An 18,135-nucleotide genomic window follows, 5' to 3' on the forward strand; every position below is an offset into this window, starting at 1 on the left:
TTCCCGATGTGCAGGCTTACCTTCACTGTTCCGCAGCAAACACCTGCTGTATTTTTACAGACTATTGATCAGTTTGGGGTACAGAATGTTTCTCCACAGCGTCTCGCTCAGTTTGGTGTATCAAGTCTCCATTAGTACGGCAGTAGAAACTGTTGCTCCATGAGAGTCAAACATTCGGCTTCGTACCTTCATCTGTTTCACTCGCCAGCAGATCCCCAACGCCATCTTGGCGTGTGTTATAACAGCCGAGTTCTCTTGTATGTTCAACTCGTAATTGCAAATATCCACTAATGTCTCCTTTTTGGCACACATAGCTCGTATGCACAACATACGCATTATGTTTGAATTAAACGAGAAGATTATCTGTGTCCACGACTGGCACTTTATGTCAAAGTTTGTTAACTGCAGCTGCACTCCTTACATTTAGAACACCTATTTGCGAGTGGTGAGTACTAGCCGGGTTCCTTTTGAATTTAACTCATAATTGCAAGTATCCACTATTTCCTACTACCTCATATGCACAACATGCCCTTTGTGTGTCAATTACAGGGGAAGATTATCTGTGTCCACCACAGACACTTGATGTCAAAGTGTGTTAATCACAGCTGCACTTTTTACATTTCGGGCACCTATATCTGAGTGGCACAGTGAATAGTGGTACATTACCCATCTAATACTCTATGTTACACATAAGGTAAAAGCGGCCTTAATGCGTGTTATGTGTCCCTCGTCTGGTATGGCCAACAATCTCTTCCTAAATTCCATCAGAAAGGCTGTCCTTCCAGAAATATTCGAATGCTGAATATTGACCCCATATGCCATCCCACTCTTCTATTGGCCCAGCATCTTAAAATCTGACCTGTATTGTCATTGCAACGTTGGTTCCTCTGTTACAACCGAGTGTTGCATATACTTTTCTTTGACTATTTGCTCAATTAGATATCCTCCTTACCGCCCAAGAGTGGCCCGATCATGCCATTGTATCTGTTTGTTAAGTCCCTGTTTATCAGTCTTCAGAGAAAAAAATCCAGCATTGGTCCAGCTTGAGTAGGATTGCTGCAAAATTCCCTCCTCTCATAGGAACGTGTGGTTTTTCCATAATGGTCCATTCTAATTCATCTGCTGTGTGGTTAGCCTCTAAGAAATGGTTCACCAGTGGTGCAACTATTTTCTTAGTCCTTATACAGAATTTGTGTTCTAGTTTCCCTTTCTTAATCGGCCTAATAGTCATACCTAAATACTGGCGACAGCAAGGACAGGGGATCATATAATTGACCCCATGTGTTGCAATTTGTAAAGGTCTTTTGAACCCATGGTTTCTGCCATCCAATGTCAATTGTTTTTGTGCACTTGGTTAGTGGACAAGCCGCACATGACCAACATGGGGCATGTCCAGTGAGACCTCATTCATACCAGAGTTCCCTCTTTGCTGTAGCCCGAGGGAGCTCCAAATCTGCTGTGTGTACCAAGCAAGCTCTGATATTACGTCTGCATTTGATTTCAAATCTATGTTTAGTTGGTTGAACTTTTCCTGTGTTGAAAATTGGCCATAGGTGAAGAATGCCCCTCTTCTGCCTGCCAAACACTGGAGAGAAACTTAAGACAGCTGTTATTCTGTCTTCACTTCGTTCTTTTACTCAAACACAGCGATGGGGGCGATATTTTCACAACGAATTTGAGGAGACGGTGATCTATACACCTATAAACCCGATTTTGGGCAAGATAATGATATGGCGTCGCTTTATCGACAACGTGTTCCTGATTTTTGAGGGAATAGGGGAGTCACTGCAGCAATTTTCTGTCTGGCAGAATGTCCAGAATCGCTTGTAGAAATTTACAAACCAAAACAGCACTACTGAGATTTAATTCTTGGATATCAAAATCAGAGTGGTAGACATGACACTCACTGCTGCCGTCTTCAGAAAACCTACAGATCGTAAATCGCTTCTTCATTACAGGAGTTACCATCCTCAAGTCCTGCCTGCCAATTTACTGTTCGGTCAATTTCTGCAGTATAGACGCACCAGCTCAGAAATAAATTAGTCTAGACTACAGGCAGAGGGATTAACAGATCGGCTTGTACAAAGAGGCTATCCCCGCAAACAGGTCAAGAGAGCAGCTAAGAGGGCACGTAATATACTGAGGGACATCACTTTAGAACAAAGAGTAAAAGAACAAAGTAAAAACATGATAACAGCTATTTTTAGTTACTCTCCAATGTTTGGCAAGCTGAAGAGGAAAATTATTCGCCTATGGCCAATTTTGAACACTGGAAAAGTTCAATTTACTAACCCTAGATTTTCAATCAAACACAGCCGTAACATCAGAGATCACTTGGTACACATGACAGATCTGGCGCTCCCTCAGGCTACAATGCAGAGGGAACTCTGGAGTGAACAAGGTCTGAATGGACATGCCCCAGGTGGGTCATGTGCGGCGTGTCCACAAACCAAGCGCACAAAAACAATTGACATTGGATTCAGGAACTATGGGTTCAAAAAACTGTACAAATTGCAACACAGCGGGCGTCATTTATATGATCACCTGTCCTTGCCATCTCCGGTATATAGGTATGACCATCAGGCCGATTAAGAAAAGGATACTAAGTCCTGTATAAGGACTAAGAAAATAGCTGCGCCATTGTGAATAATTGTTTAGAGGCTAACCACAGCAGCAGATGAATTAGAATGCACCATTTTGTAGAAACTGCATGTACCCAGAAGAGTAGCTAATTTTGCAGAAATCCTACTCAAGCGGCTGCAATGTTGGATTTTTCAGCTGAAGATAGATACACCGGGACTTAGCTAACAGATACAGTGGCATGATCGGGCCGCTCTTGGGAAGTACGGATACCTAACTGAGCAAATAGCAAAAGAGAACCATATCCAACAGTCAGTGGTAACCAGCAGGCTTTGCACCTCGAAACACTGTGTATAGGTGCATTATAAATACCCAATAAATAAAGAAATTATGGTCTGTTTGAATGAAAGGACCTATTCCACTTGGGCACAGAAATGTAAGTCTCGTACAAAAAACTATAAACATATTATGGCAGCATAAACTACCACCAACACTGTAGACAATTTAACATAGACGGGAGCAGTGATGGGCTCACTGACCTATCTAGACAAGTTGCTGATTAGATGTTTTACTGTTATAGGTGATCAAAAGTTAGATTAATCGTAGAACCACATGAAGATAGGCGTTTACGAGGAGCCTATGGACACATGTCCCCACATGAGGCATGAAGTGGAGCACCATGGCACTAAAAAGAACATAAGAAATACGATTCCTGAATAAGGTATGCATATCATGCTTCGTTAGTATGGTTTTATACTGCTGAGGCAAACTGTATTATACCGTTTTGGATGTGCATATGTGATGAAATAGTAGAATTTCAAGTAATGATAATGAATTAATATTGAGTGGAGTAACAGGTAAATACCCTATTCTGCTTGTGTTTTGATGAAATTATAGGTCGAGAGAGGAACATTGGGTGGCAGAGAGTAATATCCTTCGGCACTCTAAGAGGATTTGTAGACGACAGGGAGTCAATCTCCATTGCCAGGTCCTGAAGAAGGTGGCATAAAATAGTTGGCCCACAAAACTGGTCAACCGACCATGACAACCGATATCCTTTTTAATGTATAGGGATACATAGCTGAGAGCTGGCAGACAAACAGGGATGCTTGCACCTCGACACGCTTGCTCAGTGGTTTTATTCATTTAATTTGGGATACAAGTCAGTGAAAGAGGCAGAATAAAATAACAAGTAGTACCTTTCTCTTCTATCTTTTTAGGAGATACAAGTTCTCTGTGTTAGTGAAACGTAAGAGAACCAGCAAAACTCACAAATAAAGCAAAAACATGTTAACATATAATTTTGTTTAGTGCGCTTTAGGAACAGGGACATTGCTCTCCAAGCTATACCTATTAGATAGGTGGCACACCAGCGTAACCTAGAGGAAGCTGGTCCAGGCGATGGGAAATTTCGTCCTGAGCGTTATATATAGCTTAGTAATAGGGCATTTTGATGAAGTATTGGACAAACCTACATGACTACCACCACCAACAACAAGCTGCTGTCATTGTTATGGTGATGTGGCAACGGGAACAAGGCCCTGCTAGTTGATGGTGCCAGTAAAGCCGGGCGCAGGGGGCAAAGGTGCTTGAGAAGCCTGCAAGTCCCCAGAGTGGAGGCTGCTTGTGCCTTTGTGTCTCGGAGTAACAGTCTGGTGTGTCCTCCTGTGGGGACACTCCATCATTGCTATCCCCACTGTTTGAAGGTGTTGTGGAAGAGGGGTGACTGGAATCTGATACAGTTATGAGGACTAGTCAGAGCATGATTCCATTTCATGTGCTTGCATATTGTCATCCCAAGGAGAATCCCTAGGAAGTATTCGGCTTCAGACATGTCTTGCATATGTTGCATATTGTTGGGTGTTCTGACCCACGTTTGAGCTAGCATGCTGCAACATTTGGTGCTGTGGGCTTAGAAAATCCAAGATGGCTAAAAAGCCCACATGTGCGCTAGAATCCAGGAGAACCACGCAGTTTGTGCGCACACCAAAATGGTTACCTAACTTGCCAACCACCAGTGTAAAGAAAGATCTTTGTTAACAAAATCCACTGTTACTGATGTCAAAAAGTTGCTGAAATCGTGGCTCACCGGACCACTTTAAAGATTCAACCCTTTTGTGGGGTTCCACATAACCATTTTACTGTAAGGAGCCCCACCAAAACAATGTTAAGCAAGGATTATTTACTACCATGTAAGAACCATTCCTGTTTGGAATGCATTAATCCAAGAAAGATCCCAAAAATGGATGCAGTACCAACAAAATCCTCAAGGCGGCGCTAGCGGTCTAAACTCTGATAGGAGAACTGAGTGCAGTTGCTGACAAAGGGATTTGACTCTGCTGACTTCAAAGGCTGCATTTTCATTAAAAATTAGCCACCTGCTGTTCCCAGAGGCCAGAAGCCTGGGAAACCCTCTCACCTCAAGAGATTCACACCACAGCCCAGGATATCACATGGTCATAATAACCAAATGCAAAGTGACCCCCTGGTCTGCTGACCTCAACCTCCTGGAGACCACACAATAGGCTATGGCACTTGAATAGAATATGTTGATTTTGACTGTTTCCTGTCAACAAAGGCCTGCCTGCCAGCAGAGGCATGGTCACTGACCCACCCAAGTCTTGGAGGCGGACTCCAGCACTCTGAGAACTGAATTGAAAGCAAAATATATATTTTACAGAAACACTGATAACTCTTTGTAATCAAATGACAGAAATGTATAACTTTGAGAGCCTTAATTTAAAAAATGTACCTTCAATTCAAGCCCAAACTCCAATTTGTGTGATGTTCTGGGGCAAAACCCTGCTATTTACGTATACTACAGACTCTGTGTTTAAGCTAGAGACATGGGAATTTACTGGAGTATGTAGGGACAGGCCCTGTATATGTGTATAATTTTTAATGAAAAACCAATATTGCAAAACCACTAAAAAGCACAAATTTTGCCATTTCTGAATGCAAGCCCCCAGGAAGAGCAGAGTTTGAACAGGGTATACCTCATGTGATATGTGATGGGTGCATGTAATTTCAAACCACTGTGTATCTATGAAATATGTCTTTAGGTCAAATATATATTGTGTGTAATTTGACAGGGGAGTGTCCTTTCTGCAAGCCATTAAATGACATCATTCTGACACACAATCCTGCTCTCCAGTGAGAACGCAAAGAATTCTCCAACCTATCAGAACTCTGAAGGGGTTGGGCCTAGAAAGCTAGCCTCTCCACCCACTTTCAAAACACATAAAAAGAGACTGCTGGGACAGGTAGAGACATTCTATTCCATCTGCTGCGGGACGCTTTGCCGGGAAAATCCATACTTTACCTCCATCAACCTCCAGGGAGCCAACACAGAGACTTCAATCTATCCACCTTCAGAGACCTAGACTTTACTTCAGAATTTGTAGCAGAGAGGTCAACTACAAGCTAAATCCCTCTTTAGCAGGCCTCAAATCATTGCAACTATTCACAGCCAGGCGAGCTGTTTGAATTCTTTGCAAGAACTCTTGCCATTTGCCAGAAAGCAGTGTTGTATCCAGAGAGAGACCAGCTGAACCGGAGACCGCTGTATCCGGACCCACAGACCTGATCAGAACCAGAGACCCAGACCAGACCAGCAGAGTAGAGCTGGCCCAGACGCTGTGTGCAGAGACCGTCCGTGGCGAGTGAAGAAAACCCGCTGACCAGATCGTGGCGAGGCCCAGTCCTTCTAAAAATTAGGAGTGAGTATCCGCCAAAACTGTGCAGAACCCAATCTCTTAGTTAAAATAATCTAATGCAAGCTATTTTAACATGAGTAGAACTGTCTCCTAGAGATCCTGTCACCTGTCATTTGCAAAGCTGTCACCTGTCATTTTCTAGCTGCAAGCTGTAACCTGTCGCTTTGAACTTTTAAAAATTTCAAATCTGAAAAACTACCTTTATTTAATCGTCCGTATCTCTGGAACCGTGTGGGCTAGGAACTTGGTTTAACTTTCCTCTGAAAGCTTAGAATCTCAGCTTTTCAACAAGCCTAGAACCGACTTCCGACTCCTTATACTTTCTCCGTAATCACGATTCTTGCACTCGCGAATTTTACCGCGATTTGAGATTTGGTTAAAAATCCAGCCGCGTGTAACCATCAGCAGTCATCTCTTTCCTGACTAAATTTCGTTTGCCTCTTAAGAACCATCCCTGAATCATTGCTAGAGTGAGTCTGGACTAATATTAACTAGATACCACTCACCCTGAACCTCCTGAAGGGAATTAAAAGCATTTTCAGCATATTTCTCACTGCATTGTCACCATATTCAAAGCGCTTGGGTCTGTGTTTCAAAACTCCTATCTGTTGTATAAGCTGCTGGGGGGGAATTGAACTGAACTCTGTTTGATTGCATTCCTAAGAACTGAGTCCCATTCTATTCATCTCCTTACATTGCATTAAGGGGGGAGGGTGAATTGTCCAAGAAAGTGATTACATTGTCTTTTGCTGAAATCCTATCAAGTTTTTTTCTGTACTGCATTTTCATTCCACCTTGCATCCATTTGAAACCATAAAAGTATTGTTGCTATCTTATCCATCCTATACCCACTCATCATTGATTATAAAGAAGTGTGCTAGTGCCAGACTATCCATTATTGATTACTGCTCAGATTAAGTGTGAGATTCAATTATTAATTTATTATAAAGTGTGATATATATATATATTTTTTAAATTCTCAAATAAACCTTTTAAACTTGCAAAACAGAACTACTTCTTGGCTCAGTGGGGTCAGGGGGATTCCAAGAGAGGGGTGTTATATAGGGGTAGTCATCCAGAACTCATGAACTGGACATAAAGATATATCAATAAGGATTTCCATTCAGTATCCCAGACTAGGCATTGACTTAGCTGTAGTGTTGAATTGAATCCTCTTACAATATGACTGTGTTGTTGTTAGGCAAGCTAAAGGTTTCTCAGGCCCCGTAACTGGGCGGGTACTATCTGGCCATATGATGTCCCCTGTGCCACCTAAAACTTGACAAGGAATCCCTGTTCCAGCCTCACACCCAATTTGAGAGTATGGAGAAGTGCAGAGGCCTCTATCTCTTCCTCTACCTAACCCACATGCTCAGGGAACACAAGTGTCTCCTCTAATGGTTGCTCCCCTGCCTCCGTCAGCACCATTGCCTGCAACCTCTCCTGCTCGGTTTCCGTTTCCTCTTCCACTCCATAGTTGAGTAAGGCATTGTCTAGTGTATCTGAACCAACTTCAATGTCCTCCTCTGACTTTTATTAAAAAATGAGCACCAGTACCTCCCAAGACAAATCCAACTTTTCCAGTACAAGGACTCCTTGCAGTGGCTATGCCTACTCCACCTCGCCTTCTCCGTCTCCTCCAGTGGCAGTGGCAAATGCTCCATTGACAACCCTGCCTCCTCTTCCCTTCCCACGCCATCCCTCAAATGATTCTTCTAGCTACAGAAACATATGTTGTGACTGTTACAGACTGGCACCAATCCCCACAAGCACAACAGTCATACCGTTCGCCTCAAAGACCTAGCCTTGAGCATCCTCATAAGCTGAGAAGTGCACCTCTGCTTGCACCTCCACCTTTTCCTCGAAATATTTTACACCCTGCCCCACGTCATCACTTCAATATGTTTTTAAGAAAAAACGAACACGACAAAAACAAAGAGAAGTGAGTGTTCTGGCACACGCAGAGGAAGGCGATAAAAACACTGGAAAGAGTTTCTGTTTCACATACACATGGGTACATGTTTTACATTCCACAAACTAGTGGCAATACAAAAAGCCAGAGTTTTATTTCAGTTAAAGGCAAGGTAAGGCAACCATATAAAAAGCTACACAATACCTAATAGAATGAACAAAGTCAAATGGGAATACAAAAGGGAAAATGCTTATTTTCTTTTTGGTTTTTTGACTTCTTAAAAGAAGGGGAAACCGTTATTTGGCATTTTTTAAGGAGACATTGGTCCTATTAAAAACAGAAACAGGCAAAAGAGGACAAAAAGGATTCGCACAATGCAAGGCAAAAATAAAATCACAAAGCTCATCCAAAATGCTTCCAAACTCCTCCCATACAGAAGTTGTGACCTTGCCTTAAACACCCCTGCTCTTACCCCAGGTCCTAACTTCCGGAAAACACTGCATCTTGCAGGGACAGTTGGTGACTCAAATTTTTTGCTGAACAGTACCCCACCCACTGAAACCCACAAGATGGTCTTGGGCACCATTATCGGAGATCAGAGAGTCCCACTGAAATCCCTCCATTCGTGGCACGAGCAAGGCTGGGTGGAAGTTTGCCAGGATTACTTCTCGCCATAAAACAAACCAAACAATGCTCCATCAGCAAAAGAGAATAGAGTACACCTGATGACTTGTTTACAAACACATGTCTTCAGCCATCACCCCAGGCAAAGTAAAGGCCAGCACGGAAATCCTTGCAATAAACCGAACATATTCGATTGCAAGGCCAACCCAGAGCATAGCAATCTATTCCATCCAGTTTGGTTCCTCGAAATAACTCATTAACACAAATATAAAAAAAGGGGCGCTTCTTAATCAAATATGAGCAAGGGAGTTATGTTTAACATATGATCTAACAATATAATAAAAGGCCAGATATATGTTTGTTCCAGTATGTTTGTCCAATGCTGTAGCTTCGCCTGTTATCACCACTAGAGGGAGCTGTTACCTTAGGATACATAGAGATAATGCCAATTCGCATAGCTTCGTCTGTTGTCACCGCTAGAGGACGCTGTTGGCTTAGGATATGTAGTGGTCCTACTGTGTCAATGAAAACCTGCACTTTGCCCCGTGCACACAGGCCTGTACACTAGTTCTTTTATAATGAAGCAGGGCAACTTTCTGGAAACAATTAAAAACAGTGCCGAAAAAGAACACAGCGCCACTTTGAAGCTATTCCAGTTAGAACATCTGTGTTGATTCAAAGAAAATGGCATTGAACTTGAATAGCTTGGATTTAAAGATAAATTACCAATATAAATCATGAGTGGAATGCACATTGTAGAAGAGCAATACATCAAGCAGGCATGTGTTTTGAGACTTAAGATGAAGGCCAAAAAAAAGGTATTACAGCATGGTCCTTAAAAAATAATAACTATAAAAAGGAAGTATTAGGTGGAAAACGTTAAAGCTTTTTGGAGTGGGGAAGAACGCTTTCTGCCGATCGGGTTTAAGCCGAAATATGCAGCATATGTATGGCTGCGTGTCTGCTGCATTCGATGTAGTATCAATTTACAGGGCACGTCCCCAGTATTTACAATAGGCCATATCATGCCACGTTATGTCATGTCATCCTATACATAAACAGACCTTCTACCATTTCAAGGGCCTTTTGACCATTAGGAATGGCAAGAGATGCTGTGGACAGGAGATGGCTGTGGGGGAGAGAGAGAAAAGAGCAGGATAGGCGTTTCTGCAGTGTGGTTGCATGTGAGCAGAAGGATCTGGGATTCATGCGCGGGTAAGAGCATGTTTGGAGGCCTGGTGTCCGGTGGGACGCGGCCTAGGCACACGCAGGAAGGAGTGCACCAATTCAGTGCCAAGCGTGAGTTCCAAGACATCCTGTAAGTGGGATACCACATATCTTTGCAGGCTAGAAAGCAGCATGTTTCACCGTCAGTCTCCGAAGTGCTCAATGCCCGGGACCCCCTTGCTTTACATTGGTGTCGGAACGCATGTGTGGTCTGTACGGCTTACAAACTAAAGGGCACAGCATTGGCCTTGACTTAGCCCGTCCTGCGACAGCTCGGTTTTCCACATCTTACACAACCATAGAGCAAGAGGTCCCCTTACACATGGTGTCTAAAGTTCATTGTGTTAAAAAAGAAGAAACACATTTTAATTCATTTTAAAATTCGTTTTCAAACAATTCATTGGAAAGGTCTACTTCAAGGTGCGACGTGACACTGTAGACTGGTTTCTAGGGCACCCCATTGGTTAAATATTGTTCAATGTATTTTTTTTGTATTTTTTTAATCATTCCCAGATCCAGCACCAAAGGGCATCTCTTATCTTTACAGGAAATATGTATTGTAGTGGGAGCCGTTCTAGTAGAGGGAAAGGCGGGGCTACGTGACAGTGTGTAGGTTACGCTTGAGACTGGATTACACAAACCAAGAAGAGATGGAGCGGTGGAGTGGGAACATATAATTGGCAACACAACAGTTGGTTTGTACGTGTTTACAATACACAATGGCAACAACTGAGGGCCATATGCAACACCTCGGATCTTTGTTTCCAAGTGGTGCTTCTTAGGCCACGATGGCACAAGTAAATATTTAGTGACACTCTAGATCCCCTGAACTCCCCCCCACACACGTGTTCCATCCCACTTAAAAAGCACCCCAGACATCATGCCATCAGCACCTCTGCATCAGAGTCAGCCAAGAGACACCCAAGCCATTGATGCATCATTCCTGCAAGTCGCGCGGATCCCCTGTGAGTCTTCAGTGGCGCGAACTCGAATGGTTCGGTGTGGCTGAGGTGAGAACAAGTAGCCAGCACAGAACAAAATGCCAGCTGCAGAAACAGGGCCAACTGCCCAGCATGTGCCCAGCTCTAATTTTAGCCAGAAGGAGGCAGCTGTCGAAAGGGCTGTCTTGAAGAGGACCACATGAAACAAAACATAGATGCACATTCCCGCACCCTGAGACATGGCAGGACAAAGGGTTGCGTCCATGCTCCCAACTAAACCCAGTCTGCACGGCGAGGCCACGGTGGGAAGCAGCTTGCGCCCAATCTGGTTATTTTACTCGGGGGCGCCAGAGACCGGTGTGTCATTTTACTATATTTCACACAGACTTAAGGGGCGCCACTGCAGCCCCCTTGCTACAGGGAGTCATCCGTAGTATGGGCTGCCCTGATTGGCCTAAGGGCTGTGTGTGCCCTGGGGTGCTGAGAATCTCAGGGGGCCCCCTCGGGACATTTTACCTGGGGCCCTGTCATGTTACGTTTTGTCAGAGGGAAAGCAAGAAAAAGATGACTTTCCTAACATGGCAAAGAAAGTATTTAGTACTATTTATTTTATTTTATTGCTTATTTATAAAATGGTTTCCAAGCCGGGATCGGGATTCGAGCCTGTGTTGCGCTGCCTTGTCTTGCTTCCAAGACAAACATTGGCCCTGAGCTATCTCAATCGAGATATTGCAGGAAATGCAGGCATGGTGGTAGTTTGTTTCGATGCTGTTTTAGCCCGATCACAGTCAATGTCATTGAAGAAATTGGAGTTCAAAACTCGATATTGCATTTCAAATCACTGGGTGCTTACCGCCTTTTCACCATGGCACACAGTCAACACGATCGGCAAATGGCGGATTCTTTAAGGAGGTCCATTTGGCTAGCCAATGGTACTTCTGTATTCTAGGATTTGCCTTCCGGATTTCGAATCAGACAATGAAACGCCCTGAAGGAATCCATTTGCATTTACATCACATTCACGAACAGGGAATGATAGAAATACAGTATTGGCAAATAGATGACCAAAGTCTGGCAAATCACTCCAACATTCAACAACAGAGCTGGCCCGAGGCATGGGCACTCTGTGCTGATGTGCCAGGGCCCTGGTGTCAGAGCCCCCCCGCCCCCACAGGAACCAGTGACTGCCTTGACTATCCCAAGCTAATTGGCTGGCCTTATGGCAGGGCCGGTCGGTCAACTGCCCAAGGCACTATTAGCCCCCCCCCCGCTATGCCAGCTCGGGGCAGTATTTAAAGGCCTCGCCCGAGCTGGCGCAGTGGGAGACAGCGCGGCAGGCTACCTATTGAAATGAAATGTGCCCCGTTCTTGGCAGCGGGTTGCATTTAGGGCGCTGATGCTTATTGAAAAATGTGGCAGGGACGCCAAATTTTGATTTTGCTGAGCGGGGCACTGCCGTCACCAAGGCCGGCCCTGCCAAGCAATATTACTTTAAAATGGGGCAGTTCTGCTTCCATGTACGTGGTTCTAGTGAGGCTATGGTGTCACCGCCTATGGCTCTGTAGAGAAGAATAGCCCCTCCCGGCTGCCCACCAACCGCAGAAGGCCCCATAATTCACACTTATCACGTTCTTTCTTTCAGCAGAGCTTTTAAAGAAGTAATGTTACGAAATGCAAGGCAGCATTTTTATTCTAAGCACACCAAGCACCCGTTAGCTGCCTGAATCTATGCCCTCTTCCGTGCCAATTAAAATATCACACAAAACTGTTTTAAGCTACATGATTTCCAGATGTTCATGTTTAACAATCCAAAAAGTGTTCATTTTTGATAGAATGTAATATTTCCATCGCATCATATGAAACATCAATTGGGGTAGGATCAAGCCTGGTTTGCATATGGTCTTTCCCATTTTGTAATGGCTTGGGAGGCAAAGAACGATGGTCTGGAGGGTTGCCTAGATTAATTCTAAACCTTCCAGCCATCACCTCTTTTGTTTTGCCTCAATTTGTCAAACACTGAAACACAAACGGGTAACCTCTTCACACATTACTTTTTGCCATGAGTTTAAGTCTTGAAAGTACATTTTCAAAACCAAAAGGACATTTGCATTCTGGTATTTGTTGTCTGCCATTCAAGATGGGGGTAAGGGGGCCGTGTAATGCCACAATCGTACCGTTTTTGCCTAACATTTTTCTATATGGATTTATATATTTATGTGTGTACCTTAGTATGGTTTATGTACCTTTCAAACCATCTTAATAAAACAGTATTGTTGTTAGCCAAACATGACAGTGAGGAGGGGACATGATGAGAGCGCAAGTGAGTCATGAATAGTTGACCAGGATGTGGCAAGAGAGGTTCCAATCCTAGATGGGTTATTTTCCCCGCTTCTGGCCATGTGCTGCTTTTCAGGGCACAAGTAGAGGATACACGTTGGTGAACAGCATCCACCCACTGTTTTCATAGGGCGGATACAACACCTGTCCCACCCCCGTGGGTGTTTTTGAAGCCAGCAAGCTTGCTCAAGTGCTTGGCTACCAGGATTTCAACCAGGTTGTCTTTTTCGCAATGCAGACGCTTACCCACAAGGCCACATAAAAATGTCATCAAAGCACGTCTCGTATTGAGATTTTGTTTTCAAGGGAATATTTCAATATAGATTTCACTCGGCTCTGATGCGTATATCATTAAGCGCCCCACTTTTTTTAAAGACTTGATTAACTTGGTAAACATTCGAAAACCCACGAAATTGCCTACTCTCGCTGCCTCAAGACTTCCCAGGTAAATAGGCTATATCACACTGTATGCCAATCCTGCAGTATACACAAGGAGCCCTGTCTGCCCCAGGCCCAATCCCAGCCCTGCCCTATCCTGGCCAGAGTTTATTTCTTATGATAGTCAAAATAAGCCTTATCTGTAGCATCTGAAATAAAAGCATATTGCTTATTTTGTACAATATGACCAGATATATACACAATACAAATAAAAAATAATCTTGAAATTTCTACAAAAACAGCAGTTCACAAAACACAATTACCATATTTTTTCAATGCCTTTCTGCAGTCAGACGCAAAGTTTCAAAACGACCTTTTGCAAACAATTGTTCAACCAATTACATCTGGGAAGTGATTTTTTCAAGCGCCTGAAATACAGACTGGTCTCAAATCCCAACTACATCACTTAACTGAAGTGTGTAGTCCTGGGCAAATGCTTTTATCTCTCTATGCCTTATCTACAAACATTAAAAGTCTCTTCAAGATCTTTAGCTCACAGTCTGCTACTAAAAAAAAAAAAGCTTCACTCCTGATATTGCCACATAGGTAAATATTAACAGTGAGAAATCATATGCTGGACGTCACCATGCATTTGTCGCCTGCTTTATTCATGGCAACACGTTTTTAATCTAACTTTCCATGATACTTTTGTGTATTTTTTTAATTTTTGCTTTTTTAAAGTGCTCACACAGCCCGCGGGCATCGAGGCCCTGTTACAGGATTTGTTTATTTTTTAGTTGCGTAATTGTTTTTGTCTTAGTTAACGCACTTAAATACCCAGAGGATTCTAAGGGCAGACCCGGGAATCGAACCTGTGTTACTTTGTGTCGTCTTGCTTCCAAGGCGAGCACGTTGCCGCTGAGCTATCCTCCTGGGACAATCAAAAACTCATTCTGTGATGATATGTACTGTTATATCACTGATGTCACTTTTATGCATATACGGGGACCCACACATCGTGTGCTTCCCAGTCCCCCTGCTAATCCTAGTCACCCATGGCAGACATCTGGCCACTTATGTGTTTCATTCACTATTAGCTGCAGAGAACCTATTGCACCAAAACTCACTGTGTGCTTCCTGTCGGCTGAATAAAGCTCACCCAGCTTCACCTTTCACACCGGGTATCACAACCCAGACCCTCTACCCCAACCCAGTTGTACTCAACACCTGTTCCTCACAGACCTCGCTTTGAAATGAAGCCCACTCTGCCCTTAGCCTGCCTGCCAACAGGTGGCATCTGTCCTGCTGTGCTGCAGACAGGTGCAGCGCCTATTACAAAGGGAACGCTTTCTAGGCGCTGCAGCTGATGTCATAAGTGCACGAGAAGTGGCCTAGAGCACAAACGTATCATTGTAAGTAGCTCGCAGCGGCACATTGCAGGGAAAGTATTTTTTTTTCTATTTTTTCTACAGTTCTCTGCTAAACATTGCTGGATGTACTCGCCTAGCCTGTCTCAGAAAATATATGAACAAATTAAATGTATCCCAAATAATGAAACCAGACTGCCCCTTATGTACAAACAAGCGATGTTAAATTTGGCACATTGACCATTTTTCAATGATGTGAACTAGAAACAGAATCTAATATGAAAGGAAATGGTTCGGGTACCATTGTTCCGGTGAACCAACTATGGGCGTTTTAGTTGCCACAACCGTGAAAAATCTCTTCGAAGCTTGGCACTTCCAATCCCACATTCTTGAACGCCGGACAGCGATCCGGTCCCTGCAACGAGAACAGATGTGTGGATGGCGTTGTGGCCGTTCACATTTAGATTGTGAAGGCACGCAAGCGGAGTTCACATCTTCTCAGATACAGTGAAATGTTATTCTCCAGGGAAGGTTTTTTCCACACAATCTGCTGAATGAGAAATGGCGTAAGTATGGCATGAACCGGCCTGGCGTGCCAGCCAGCAGCTGTGCCAGCAGCTGTGCGTCCTTCCTTTCTAGCACTGGGTGTGTGTGTGCGTGTGTCTAGCTCTGCGCCTCTCGCTTGGAAGTTCCCTGTACCCGCTCCTAACTCCAGAACCGTGTCCCCGTCATCTGGTCCCTCAAACGAGAGACAGATTGGAGGTGCGATGACACGTGCAGACATCAATCCAAGCGCCCGCCTCTGTCGGCGCCCACGTGCGCCACAGGTGAAGGCGGGCATTATGTCGATTAAACCACTGCGCCACTTTTCAGAGCTGGGAGACTTGGACTAACGTGGAGCAACGCCCGGTGACAGAACTTCTTTGCAAACTGCTCGCTGCAAAACAATCACCGGATAGATAGAGACCCGTTCATTATCCCTACAAACTGTCACCGAGATCCAGAGGGAACAAAGTTATGCACAACTTGTCAAAAATCCGTCAAAGACGAGCTGGAGTTTGCCGCCAGTCGGCTGTGGCAAGCTTCCCTGTCACGCGCGCGCACACGCCAGAATAAATGACACCGAAGACAACAGACAGTGCGGTAAGAAGCGCAGTGCAGTACCTCGCTGTTGCTGCTGTTGGGCAAGGATGCCTCGGCTCGCCAGCACGAGGAGGAACACTTGAAAAGTTCCCCCTGCCATGGCGAGAGGTGAAGAGCTGAAACACTTCAGCAGCTAGTCCGACGCGGCGACTGCAGGTCAGACCGCCTTCTCCTCGCCCTCCCTCGAAGAATGCAGCCCTCTGTGAGCGGCCGCAGAGTGTCCCACACGAGCCCAGCCGCTGGAGCTAAACTTACAGCGCGCGCAAGACGCTCCTCCCCCTCCTGCACTCACCCACCCGTGGGGCAGCAGGGTGGGAGGTATGCGATTCATTAGAGGGAACATGCAAGGGGCTGTCTGGATTCCTTCCTTCTGGATGCAGTACAAGTTGCTCTTATTAGTAACTTTTTAAAATGAGATGTAGAACTAAAGGGTCTGATGTACATGGTTGAAACGCTATCCCTTGGCAGGGCAACCTTGTGCTCCCGAGGACAACAAGGGTTAGATGTAGGCTCAGACTGCCACTTTTTGGCAGGAGTAGGCCTTTTTTATTTATATAAGTTACAACACGAGTTTTAACTAATATTACTAAGCAAATAGGTTTTCAAATGGGTTATTTGCAACATTTTTTACCATAAACACCCCCTTGGATAGTACTCCAATAGTCTGTTCTGGATAGTAATGAATCATGATGTGGAATGGTGGGCCTCATTTTCTTTGGTGCCTGGGCGGATTTTATTCCCTAGCCAGATGACCCATACTCTGTGTGCATGGGTAGGGTGAGACGGTTCCCTGCAAAGGGCCTAAGCTCTGGAGTGCTCCCATCCACGAGACCTCATTCTTAATCGGATGACTTTCAAGAAAGCAGTCAAAACCTTATTATGTACCTAGTTTCTGTGGGGTAGAACATAGCCTCTGAATATCAGAAATAAAAAGACCAGACCAGTATTTAAGAGTGAAGCTGACTGGTGCTACCCATTGGAAAATGCTGGCCAGTCCCAAAATACTTCTGACTTAAGGCCTAGGACAGGAACAGAAATGGGCCTTTGTCAACTTTACAAAATGAACAGGCGCTCGAGTGAAGGAAAATGTGCCTGAAGACTTAAAATTGCTAGATGTGCCCAATGGATGGCAAAAGACATCTGTGGTTGAAAAGGCTGTTTTAATAAAATATGAAAAGCTACACTTTCTACTTAAAGAGGCAGATAGCAGCGTGTACAATATCTATATGCAACATGAGACTGTGATTCAGGAATCCAGATGAAACCGAGTCTATGACATTACACATGAGGGAAGAAAATAGCATTTATTTTCAACAGCCAAAATTAATGGAAAGGCTTATTTTATTTTTTATATTTGAACACTGGAGCAGCGTGTGTCTGATAGAGCCCACACTGGGTTCAAATTAAACAAGGAGGAAAAAGCCCATTGTGACCCTGTAAAAACGAAATTTGTGTGATGTACATAAATAAGTTATGTTGAAAAGTATGATTTTTGCCCTTTTCGTACACCTGAGCAATGGGAAAGTTGGCCCAGGGTAGATCATGAAAATAAGACCTAAAATGCTAACTGTCACGATTTTAGCTATTTCGGCACAGCAAAAAAACCATGAAAAATTGTAACTCTGCTCAGGAAGGGCGTGTCGAAGTAATATTAGTATGGCTGGATTCGCCGTAAAATATAGAACCCATATATCATCATGGGCTTATTTGAAAGACCAAGTGAGTTATTGCAGTATGAGATTTTTCATAACAAAAGAAGCACAAATCCTTGTCACTTTGAAATGATGTATCTTTTCCCCTCCCTCAGCCTACATCAAACATATCTCCCAACTTCTGGTCCTATCAGCAACCAGTGGGCATTTTAGTGGGAGGTGAAGGGAACATGCTAGCCATTCCTGACTACGGGAATC

General features: G+C 44.1%; 1 protein-coding gene across 7 annotated transcripts in view; it reads right to left on the reverse strand.

Moving 5' to 3' along the window:
• The window catches only part of LAMA2 (laminin subunit alpha 2), a 3,027,572-nt gene extending 3,011,125 nt beyond the window's left edge, over positions 1 to 16,447 (reverse strand). For 5 of the 7 annotated variants that reach the window (XM_069607476.1, XM_069607475.1, XM_069607471.1 and 2 more), the window contains exon 1: positions 16,247 to 16,446. In XM_069607476.1, coding sequence (XP_069463577.1) covers positions 16,247 to 16,325 — 79 coding nt within the window. In that variant the 5' untranslated portion in view covers positions 16,326 to 16,446. Of the gene's footprint in view, positions 1 to 16,246 lie in introns of all 7 variants that reach the window. The other 2 variants (XM_069607473.1, XM_069607470.1) reach the window with 1 other exon arrangement.
• Between the last annotated feature and the right edge of the window lie 1,688 nt (positions 16,448 to 18,135).

Source organism: Ambystoma mexicanum, chromosome 4q (genome assembly GCF_040938575.1).
Source record: "Ambystoma mexicanum isolate Mex_15411 chromosome 4q, UKY_AmexF1_1, whole genome shotgun sequence".
Taxonomy (NCBI): Eukaryota; Metazoa; Chordata; class Amphibia; order Caudata; family Ambystomatidae; genus Ambystoma; species Ambystoma mexicanum.